The sequence below is a fragment of the Juglans regia genome, chromosome 7, assembly GCF_001411555.2.
Source record: "Juglans regia cultivar Chandler chromosome 7, Walnut 2.0, whole genome shotgun sequence".
In the NCBI taxonomy this organism is placed as follows: domain Eukaryota; kingdom Viridiplantae; phylum Streptophyta; class Magnoliopsida; order Fagales; family Juglandaceae; genus Juglans; species Juglans regia.
Window position 1 is genome coordinate 8382680 of NC_049907.1, and position 11069 is coordinate 8393748.

Consider the following 11069-nt stretch of genomic DNA (forward strand, 5'->3'; position numbering starts at 1 on the left):
GTCCTTTTTGGAAGTTTTTAAAGGTCATGCAAGAGACTCACTGCACATACAACCACTCTGTTTCACCAAACTTCATGGCTAAAGAGACTAATTTGTAACTATCCGCTAACGACGTTTGTATTTTATATAAAAAAAAATAACAAACATATAAGTAAAACCATAATTATATATTTTTTCTAATTTTTTATAAGAACAGGAAGCCTACTTGAGAAAATATGAATCCCATGTTCACATGCTTGTACTTAACATTATAAATACTTCCTTTGTCTTCACCACCAAACATATTCCAATTTTCCATCTCCCCAATGGAGTTCTCAAGAAGAAGTTCCATGAGAGCTCAAGTAAATCTCCAAACCCCTTACATTTTCTCCCCAAACAACCAAAACATTATGTTTTTTCAAACAACTCCTCCTCAGATGTGCACAAACTCCTAATCATTTGTTTCTTTAAGTTTTCTGGTTTCTGTGTGTGTGTGTTCTTTTTTTAAGAAACATGAGCTTCCTTGCTTCCCTTTCAGAATTAGAACCCATCATTTTCTTAATTTCCTTTTTTTTTTAACAGGTGATTAAGGTAGTTTCAGTGTTAATGGTAGTGGTCTTTCTGGGCCAAAGAGGAGCAGAGAGCAGAAAAGCCAAGATTCAAGGTTCCATGTTTGAGTACACAGCAATAAGCTGCAGAGCTCACAGTGCATCCCTGACGGATTTCAATGGTGTTGGTGATGGCAAGACTTCAAACACAAAGGCATTTCAGGCTGCAATCGACAACCTAAGCCAGCATGCATCAGATGGCGGTGCTCTGCTTTATGTTCCTCCTGGAAAATGGCTCACTGGGAGCTTCAAACTCACCAGCCACTTCACTCTTTATCTCCACCAGGATGCCGTTCTCCTAGCTTCTCAGGTCTTCTTTTCCCATCTTAAATTTTATCATATAAATTGACGTGATTTTATATGATCTGTCGGATCTATTTTACAATAAAAATAACTTTATAATATGACAAATCATATGAAACTATATCAATTTATGAGATTATTTTTGTGTAATGATTTTGTGGCCAGAATATTTCTCTTTCTAATTACATGTTTTACGTGTCATAATAGTCTATGCCTCTGTTATTTAAGCGAACTCAATTAAAATGAATCAAGTCAATAAATATGACTAAAGGTAACAGAAATGGTAAGGATTGAAACCAAAAGTTGAAACTTTTTACCTGCTATAAGGACAATAGTAACCTTTCTTATACCTAATCTTGATCTAAATTTCAACTTGTTAGGATTGGTATATCAGTTAATTGACACTTTTTGGTGAAAATTGGATGTAAGGAAATTCCTTTAATGAAATTAACATGCTTTATGGTATTCTATCACAAGAGTACAAAACCCCTGAGCACGGGACTGTAGCCAAGTTTCTAAAAGACAGTCATCTGTGCTTGCTTTTTGAGAGGCAATTGGGTCCCCATTCCAGCATCCAAGCAACAATTTCTTGTCTACAGTTTGTCACTTTCAAGATTTTAATGCAAATCTACCTTTTGAATAGTAAGATGAGATGATTTTAGATAAAATTTAAATAAAATATTATTTTTTAATATTATTATTTTTATAAAATTTTAAAAAGTTGAATTATATATTCTATTTTGTGTAAAAATTTAAAAAAATTATAATTATAAAATGAGATGAGATAAAATCGTTTTTATATTCAAACCCATTTCAAGTCCCACTTTGCATCCTCAAACTACAAAAGAGTGTTGCACTTTGCTCCAAAAACTGATAAATCTAACACATTCTCTATTTCCATTCATCCCAACAATCATAATTGGAAGAGAAAATTTATTCATCATTCTCTTATCATCTCCTGATGTGACATTAGATGATATAGTTTTCAATCATCTAATAGCATATTATAAAATGATGAGAAGATGATAAAAATTTAAATGATGAGTAGTATTACTCGAAAAATATAAAATCTTTAGTGATTTAAAAGTGTCAAAAGTGTACCTTTTCCAACGTTTTTTACACTTAGAATTTATATTCAATCTTTCAAGTCCCTAAAGTGTGAGATTAATCAAATTTTATATATATTTAGGATATGAACGAATGGCCGGTGCTTACACCTTTGCCGTCATACGGTCGAGGACGGGATGCCGCCGGCGGAAGATACACCAGTCTCATCTTTGGAACAAATCTCACTGACGTGGTTGTCACAGGTACGTATAATTGAATTACCTAATTTTCAAAAAAAGAAATAAAAAATAATAATGATTCACATATATAATTTTTTGGTGTTGGATGGATGGATCTGAAATCAGGTGCCAACGGTACGATTGATGGTCAGGGAAGTATGTGGTGGCAGAAATTCCACGGTGGAAAGCTCAAATACACCCGCCCTTACCTCATCGAACTCATGTTCTCTGACAATATTCAGATTTCCAATCTAACGCTCCTAAACTCCCCATCTTGGAACATTCATCCTGTTTACAGTAGGTAATCCAACTGCCCCTATACTTCTCTCCTAATTTAATTAGAAAGAAAAATATTATTATGTCTACTCTATTTGACTGTTTGTCTTTTTTTTATTATTTTATTTAATGATTAAAGAAGTGATTTTAAATATATTTAAATATGTTTAAAAAATATGAAAAAAAAAACTTTTTTACACTGGCGATAAAAGCCCAGCGGTCAAGATGGGACAGCATTGTAGCCGTACTCAAGTAGAAATACTTTAGTCACGAATAATTTAATTATAAAATTATTTTTATTGTAAAATAAATCTAACGAATCACTATACGTTAGTTTGTGAATTTACTTTTATTTTTCTATCAGCAGTGATTCTCTAATCTTATTAACTGATCAAAATAATATATTTAAAGAGGATAACGAAATTGTCAAAATATATTTACAGCAACATAGTTGTGCAAGGGATCACGATCATAGCTCCGATTAGATCTCCAAACACCGACGGTATCAATCCAGGTAGGTTCGTTTCTTCAGAAGCATTTGTTAATTATTATAATCTTTCTTTTAACTATTTGATGATGATGAAGAATTATTATTATTATTATTAAAATTCATTTAGGGTCTGTTTGGTATAGCCTTTTTTTAAGGATAAAAATGGCAAATAAGCTCAAAAGGACTTTACACAAATTTTAAATTGGGAAATGATTTGTCCGATCCTTGGGCAGTGTATAAGTCTTAGCGTAAAAAATTAGATAAATTTGAGACCCACATGAAAATTTTCACTTTTAAATGGTGAGTCTCACTATTTTTAAAAGAAGTACGCGAGATTTAAACACTATAATTATATCTAATATTACTCTTTTAAATCAATAAATGAATTTTGGAAAAAAAAGTAAGGAAAATGATAACTTTCCAACTATTTTATAACTAATTTACAATCTACATGAAATGGAAGTAGTTTTGTAATATTAAAATTTATTTTTAATGGAATAGCATGATTTCATTGATTGTTTGAAAATGAGTTGTAAAGGAGTTGTAAATGTATTATTACTCAATAAGGAAAACAAAGATGGATATGCTTACCATTTTCCATCAGTAATGATACCATTACACCTCATTTATTATTATTTTACTACCTATTTTTTTTTTCTCTTTTTGTTATATGAATCTAGATTAAAATCACAGAACATGATCATATTGCATAATCTAAAAGAAAATAATTTCAATCAACTGACATAATCATATAATTTAATTAAAAATAAATTCAATTTTATAAAACTTGAATTTATTTTTAATTAAATTACATGGTTACATTGGTTGATTGAATTTATTTTCTTCTAGATTATGCAAGAATATCATTTTCTAAGATTTTCAATCAAGTTTCATAAAGCAAAAAGGAAAAAAAATAACTAGATAATAAAATAATAGTAAATGAAGTATAAGAATATCGTTACCCTTCTCAACAATGTGGTTTCTAACTTTCTAACCATAATTTTTAAACACTACTTTCCCAAAATAATAAAAATATAATAAAAGCACTATACGAAACAAACCTAGTGAAATAACTTTGCTACAATTTGTTGAAATAAGAAGTTTTTAACCCTTTTATATTGTTTTGTTGTGTTTGTTTTTGGTTCTTTATGTAAAGCACAGATTCATGCACAAACGTTAAAATAGAGGACTGTTACATTATCTCTGGAGACGACTGTGTGGCGGTTAAGAGCGGTTGGGATGAGTACGGAATACAATTTGGATGGCCCACCAAACAACTAGTAATCAGACGGCTCACATGCATCTCCCCGTACAGCGCTGTGATCGCATTGGGCAGCGAGATGTCCGGTGGGATTGAAGATGTCAGGGCCGAGGATATTGTGGCCATTAATACCGAATCGGCGGTTCGGATCAAGACAGCGGTAGGAAGAGGAGGGTACGTGAAAGATATATACGTGAAAGGATTGACCTTGCATACCATGAAATGGGTGTTTTTGATGAATGGCAATTATAAAGCACATGCTGATGGTCACTACAACCCGAACGCCTTGCCGGAGGTCAAAGGGATCAACTACAGGGATGTGGTGGCGGAGGATGTGTCACAGGCGGCTAGACTGGAAGGGATTTCAGGTGATCCCTTTACAGGTATTTGTATTTCGAACGTGACCATTAAGGCGGCAGCTAAGTCAAAAAAAGTGCAGTGGATGTGCAGTGATGTCGGGGGGATCACAAGTGGCGTGAGTCCTCCGCCGTGTGATTCATTGCCGGATCAAGGGGCGGAGAAGATTGCGGCATGTGATTTTCCGGCAGATAGTTTGGCGATCGATAGGGTAGAATTAAAGAAGTGTTCATATACAATATGAGATGCTTTGTACCAGCAAGTATTAATTAGTCTTATCTATAAGGTAGAGCTAGATTGTTGCTAGCCAACAGAGACAAGAAGAAAAAACAGCCGAGAAATGTCTATTTAGATGCATCCTTGTATTAATTATTAGTAAAAGTTGGGAAACAAATCATTTGAAGACTGGTTTCTTCATGGTTTAAGCTTAGCTATAGAACTAATGTTTTCAGAATATACATAAATTGCACAATCATATCAGAAAGACCCCATGCCCAAGTGAGATAATGATGATGATGATGATGATGATAATGTGTCCAGGACCATGGGTTAGCATTCTTGGCAGCAAGTCTTTATATCCACATCTACTATTTCAATCACAGGAAATCTTCAAAATCATACTGTTTAGAGCTTGTGACCAAGAATAATCTCCAGTACACAAATAGAGATTTCAACTTGCTTCTGAGTGAAGTGGGAAGAGACCAAACTCCCAGCAGCAGCAATCAGGGATTTGAACTTGAGTTGGATCCGGTTTGAACCTAACGCCTCCATATGAGCTCCTTAATATTTTACATGTCATTCTACTTGCAAACCGGTGTGGAGTGAAAGTTTCAAGTTTTTAAATTCCTCTCCCAAATCAAATCATACCATGTTAGCAGTGTGAAAGGTGCTTCAGCCACACCAGCTTGAAAATAGAAATTTTCTTTCTTCAATAAATGAAGGTTGCTCAAAATGAAAACTGAAAGGGTTGAGCAAACAGGCTTCTCTGACATCATGTAGAGTTGCCAAGAATAGGTGACACAGGGCCTCATCAACTACAAGTATAAACGTGACCTTCAAATAATAATAAAAAATCCATGAAAATGAGTAAAATGTATTTGTTGTTTTGGATGAGATCCCTCCCCTAACATAAATTGTCTGTTTGGGCAAGCATTGAATCACAGAAAAGGGAGTTCCCATTACAGGAAATGGATCAAGTTTGGCTAATGCTAAAGAGATTTGCTACACAACCTCCACCACACTCCACACTCCACACTTTTTTAAATTTTTAAAATTTTTAATATTTTTTTAAAATTTTTTTTTGAGTTTATTCTTTTTAAATTATTTTAAAATTTTTATTCATTATTTATATAATAAATATTTAATAAAAGAAAAAAATAATAAAAATTAAAAATAATGTGGAGTGTGGAGATTGTATGAATAGTAGGAGGTTGAGTAGATTTTTTGAATGCTAAAAGGGCATTTGAACAATGTGGGAGGTTTATAACATATCAAAGTCATATGTCAGTTTGTTATTTTTTTTAAAGATATTTTTGTAGATCAAACAGTTTTCTTTTATTTTCTTTACATCAATAATCACACTTGGGTTGACAGTCCACTAAAAGAAAACTAGCAGGCCCAAAAAAAAAAGTGAAATAAAACACATGCCTATTTAAGATTTCAAAACAATGGTAAAAAAAATTCAGAATTAAATACCACAAGTCCATATTCTATTAGCCTTAGTATTAGAACTGGGTAAGTTTAGATGTTGAGATGGATTGAATTGAATTGTGAATAGTAATATTTTATAGGTCCTATTGAGATAGGTTTAACTTTTTTAGGTTGAGACGAGTTTAACTTTTTAAGTTGAAATGTATAAAGTAGGTTGAGATAAATTTAATTTTTTTATAGAAAGTTAAAAAGTAGTGAATCTCATCAATAATTAGTTTGAGATGAGTTTAGTTTAGTTTAACAACCAAACAAGATTAAAATTTTTTTTTTTTATAAGTTAAATAATCAAACTTTTGTTTATTTAATTTTTATTCAAACACAAATGGAGTTCAAGTTTATCACCGAGCAATTATTTGCATTCATAAACAGCTTGTTTATTATTTGAATCAGTGTAAATTTATTCATAAATTACTTAATTTTAACAAAGTATAACTATTTGTATTATATCCTATAAATTTATCCATAGAATAAACATGGTATTGAGAACTGATTATATCTTATATTTTACAATATTTAAAATACTCTCATTATAGCATTAAACATAATGTTATAGAAAATAATAAACTTATTCAAATTTATACAAGTCAAATTAAACTTTGCTATCATTTAATAAGTTAATCGAGTTGAACACAAGTTTGGTCGAGCCAATTTCAAATGACTTATCAAACTCTTATTTATTTACAGTCCAATGTCTGTTTAAACCTAATTTTCTAAGGTATTTTATCTTTTTTCTTATGAATAAAAATAAATATTGACGACAGGCTTCCCCCATCTGGTTTCCTCTCCTCCCCGTGGCTGCTGCTTTTTCCTTGGCTAATTGGTAATTACTCAAGGCACATCTCCACTGCAAAATAAGAAGAAACTCCCTGCCAATGATCCTCCATATGAGAATTTCAGGATAAAGAAAGATAAAAGATCTCATCCATGAGAGAATCAGAGCATCTCACAGAAAAGTTGAATTTTGTTTGCTTGGGGAATGGGGGGAGGGGGGGTGTTGAAACATTTAAGGATAACAATCTTCTTCCCAAACAATGCAGCCTTTTATATAATTAATAATAATGATGATATTAGGCAGTACATCATACATTTACAGATCTGCAGTACCGTAATACAACATACCTTGTAACTCACACCATACTGAATACAAAGACCAAAAGCTGCAAAACAAGATGGTATACTATCATCAGTAACAAGAAAACAGAGCACCCCACACCTAGACCATCTGAATGCCGTAAAGAGTTTAATTCCAACTTCATCGACTCAGAACTCGTTCTAATACATTGCCCCCAAGTTTTGTGTCAGAGTCAGTAACAGTTAATCTTAAGTTAGAAAGCAGAGCATCACGCCCAGTTAAAACTATTTGGAAAAAGCTATCCACTTCCTTTGTAAGTAGATCTAGTCCTTGTGAAAGTTTCTCCCCTCTCATTGCCAAATCTGAAACAGAATTCTGGAATGCTTCTGCTTCAACGGGGTCATCCCCATCTTGGATCATGGGATGCAATTTCTTGACACTTGTATCAACCGCTTCAAGCTCCTTCAAAACTGTAAATCTTCCACCCGAAAACATGTTTCTAATTTCCCCATTAATGCTAGTCTGCAGACAGGTAAACACTTGTGCCCATACATATTTGTCAGCAACATCCAATTCTATCAACTTTTGCGGAGAACCTGAGAAGGCGGCTGCAAAGACACTACAGATAAATATCGTCTGCACCTTAACTCCATACATAGCACTCATCAAAACCTTCCCCTTGGCTGAATTCTTAACCTTGGGAAGATCAATTGACTCCACAAGCTTGTCCAAAATGGTGCAACAGTTTTCAACTCTGGGGTTCTTTGACCTGATATGACGACTCCAGCTATCAAGGGAAGAACGGGCACGGATAAAGGGTTTTGAACAGGAGGGTTCCAAATTGTGCAGCACGCACTGAAGCAACAGGTTTCCCTGGTTCAGCCGGGATAGCTCAGAGCTAAATGCAATGCATATATCAAGCAAGTTCACACTGATGTCCAAGTACACATCTATCCATTTCTCATCCCAATCAGAAACAGGGAGATCAAGGCCGGTTATGAGTGTTTTAATGTCATTATGAGTTTCACAAAGCGACTCCATTGCAGATTTCATCCATGACAAACTAAGGATTTCTTCCTTGTCATCTGGGTTTAGCTTTTCCAGCCTCCCTGCCAATGTTTCCTCAAAATTGTTCAACAGTAAAAGAAGCTTTTGAGACAGATGAGAACCCTTTGGTGATAACCTTCGGAAAGGATTCCCAAAATGGAAGAAAGGCTGGTGTGGTTCTTGTGGACGGCTCATGTCGATGATTTAACTGCATATATGAGAACAGATAAAAGCTTCAGAAAAACCATATGAACAGGGGCACAATTCCATAGGCCATGGTAGAATAATTATGAGCCCAAAAGACCTATTGGGGAGATTAATATTATTATTGGGGGGTGAGATGAGAATTTTATGTTTTGTTTTTATGTTTAAAATATTATGTTTTAATATTATTATTGTTTTGAGATTTGAAAAATGTGTATTGGGATTTAAAAAAGTTGAATTATTTATTATGTTTATTATATTTTGTATGGAGATTTGAAAAATGTGTAATGATGAGATGAGAATAGAATTTTGTGTTTTGTTTTGGTTACCAAACCTGCCCTAAAAACGAATCCTATTTCATGGAACCCAAAAGAATCATTATGCTTTGCAGATCTAAGTTTTCCAACAATCAAATATCAAGAAATAAATATCGATATTTTGTACTTGCTTCTTCTCTTCCATTTTCCCAGCAACAAAAGCCATGCCAAAATAAATAAAAATCCATAATCGCTCCGCACTATTGCAAACCATGTGCACACAATGAAATTATAATCCAAATCCACGTGGATATGCATTGTATTCTCACTAACCTTGAGTTTGGGTACAGAAACAAAATAACATAAAATCCGAAAAAGAGAATTAATTTCCCTTTCTATTCTCCGATTATCTTTACAAGTTTTTTAGAGCAAATGAAAAGACAGCCCAAGAAAAATCAACATGAAAAACCCAAGTCCTCTTCTTGCAGAACAGAATATCAACACCCAAAGGTTTCAATCTTTAATATCGAGCTTCTCTGCACCTCTTTCTTTAACATCATCACAAAAAGAATCAACCAACCTATTCTACCGGAAATCACAAAGATCCACAACAACAATTATCCTAAGCAGAAATAAACGAAATAGCTCACCTAACCGTCAGATCTTTGAATCAGACCACTGATTAGAGCAATATGAAGCCGAAATTATCCTCCGATTGTTAAAAATCAGATCAAGATCCAAGTCATAGGTGATTTACCCAAAAAGAAGTAATCGTCTACTTTTAGGGTACTTCTTATTCAGAGATTGGAGAGAAAAAAAAAAGAAAAAAAATAGAAAGAAAAAGAGAAAGAAAAATTACCAAAACATGAAAGAAAGATTGAGAGAGAGAAGGTTTATATGGCTCGAACCTGATATAAAACGCGGAAAGATCTCAAATATCTTGCAAGAAAATTTCAGAGGCGGCGACTATTACGCTTCTCTTTGCTTCCTTGAAGTTTCCGGATCTGTGAGAGGTAGGTTCCTCTTTTAAGCTGGAGACCTGGGCAGTGATAGAGTGACCGAGGCGGTGAGAAAGGAGGTGACACGTGTGAAGAGTTGGGTGGGATTAGGGTAGCGGATATTTTATCTTTTTATTTTTCTATTAATAATATTAATATTATTTTGTTTGGTCAATAACAGCGGGCAGCATACAGGCTGTCATGGGGCCCGGCCGGTGCAAAAGATTCTTCTCCCTGTTTTAGGTCAAAAAACGTGGGCAGGTTCCTAAAATGATTAAAATATTTTATTAGTAAGTAATTATTTATTTATTTATCTTGCTTGAAATTGAGATAATTTTTATTTTTATTTTATTCGAGAAAGCTCGTCGCCCTTCAATAATAAGGCCGGCCAATAATTCTTTATTAATGGTCTCCTATAATTTAATGAGAATAAACTTAGGAATGTGCATTATGTAATTATATATAATATATTAAATCTATTTTAAAATAAAATTAATTTTATAATCTGACGTATCATATTAAGATACACTAATTTTTAAATTTATTTTTATAAAGTTTCTATGTGTCTGAAATATTTTTCTAATTTAATTAGATAACTTTTGTTTATTTAAAGTAATATATATATATATATATTTGTAATATAGCTACTAAACTACCAAAATTTTCAATTTAACTTTCTAATTTTTTTTTCTCTTCTCTTTTTAAAAATTTCATAAAAATCTTAAGTCAAATAATTTCAGTACTATTCATAAATTATCTCATTATTATTTCTCATCTCATCTCATCTGTATAACTAAACGAGGCCTAATCTAGCTTTGTATTTAAAGTTTTTTTTTATGTTTTTGTTTTGTATATTTATTTTTTAAGCAATATTAATTAATCAACTCTATTTTCAAGTGATTTTTAGACCTTCTCCTATTATGCTTTTAAGGTTATCTTTTGATTTTTTATTTTTTATTTTTCATCATTTTTCTTATCTGTCTCCTTGATCAATTAACATACACTAGAGGACATTAAATTTTATTTAAAACAAGAATAATAAAAAAAAAACCCTTGTTTTAAGTTTTTTTATATATAGCAACTTTACATCGATATTGTATTTAATGTGTTGATAAATACACTAATTAATTTGCAAATAAATTGGTTCTGTTTTCCTCATTTTCTAAAGTAGTGTGACATGTTTGGTACGAGACATTATCACGTGAAACTGCTGCATCACTT

The 11069-nt window shown here is 32.6% G+C and overlaps 2 protein-coding genes across 3 annotated transcripts; one reads left to right on the plus strand and one right to left on the minus strand.

Moving 5' to 3' along the window:
• Positions 1–220: 220 nt before the first annotated feature.
• Positions 221–5035, plus strand: LOC109003532 (probable polygalacturonase). The gene is made up of 6 exons (XM_018981701.2): positions 221–341; positions 562–897; positions 2080–2200; positions 2303–2477; positions 2896–2966; positions 4104–5035. Exons 1-6 carry the CDS (start codon positions 306–308, stop codon positions 4802–4804), a joined length of 1440 nt encoding a protein of 479 aa, XP_018837246.1. The 5' UTR covers positions 221–305; the 3' UTR covers positions 4805–5035.
• A 2253-nt stretch (positions 5036–7288) lies between these two features.
• LOC109003531 (protein BPS1, chloroplastic-like) lies at positions 7289–9879 on the minus strand. Of its 2 annotated transcripts, none has more exons than XM_018981698.2 (2): positions 9759–9879; positions 7289–8597 (listed from the first exon to the last, which is right to left on the minus strand). In XM_018981698.2, the coding sequence occupies exon 2, from the start codon at positions 8582–8584 to the stop codon at positions 7523–7525; it is 1062 nt and encodes a 353-aa protein (XP_018837243.2). In that variant the 5' UTR covers positions 8585–8597; positions 9759–9879; the 3' UTR covers positions 7289–7522. The 2 variants fall into 2 exon arrangements, with proteins under 2 accessions (XP_018837243.2, XP_018837245.2); XM_018981700.2 differs by having other exon boundaries at positions 9501–9843.
• Between the last annotated feature and the right edge of the window lie 1190 nt (positions 9880–11069).

What these genes read in the sequence shown, in the direction of transcription:
- LOC109003532 (XM_018981701.2), top strand. Translation starts at nt 306, where the DNA reads ATGGAGTTCTCAAGAAGAAGTTCCATGAGAGCTCAA. An exon ending in ATTCATCCTGTTTACAGTAG is followed by an intron (nt 2,478 to 2,895) that starts GTAATCCAACTG and finishes ATATATTTACAG; the next exon opens with CAACATAGTTGTGCAAGGGA. An exon ending in CACCGACGGTATCAATCCAG is followed by an intron (nt 2,967 to 4,103) that starts GTAGGTTCGTTT and finishes TGTAAAGCACAG; the next exon opens with ATTCATGCACAAACGTTAAA.
- LOC109003531 (XM_018981698.2), bottom strand. Translation starts at nt 8,584, where the DNA reads ATGAGCCGTCCACAAGAACCACACCAGCCTTTCTTCCATTTTGGGAAT.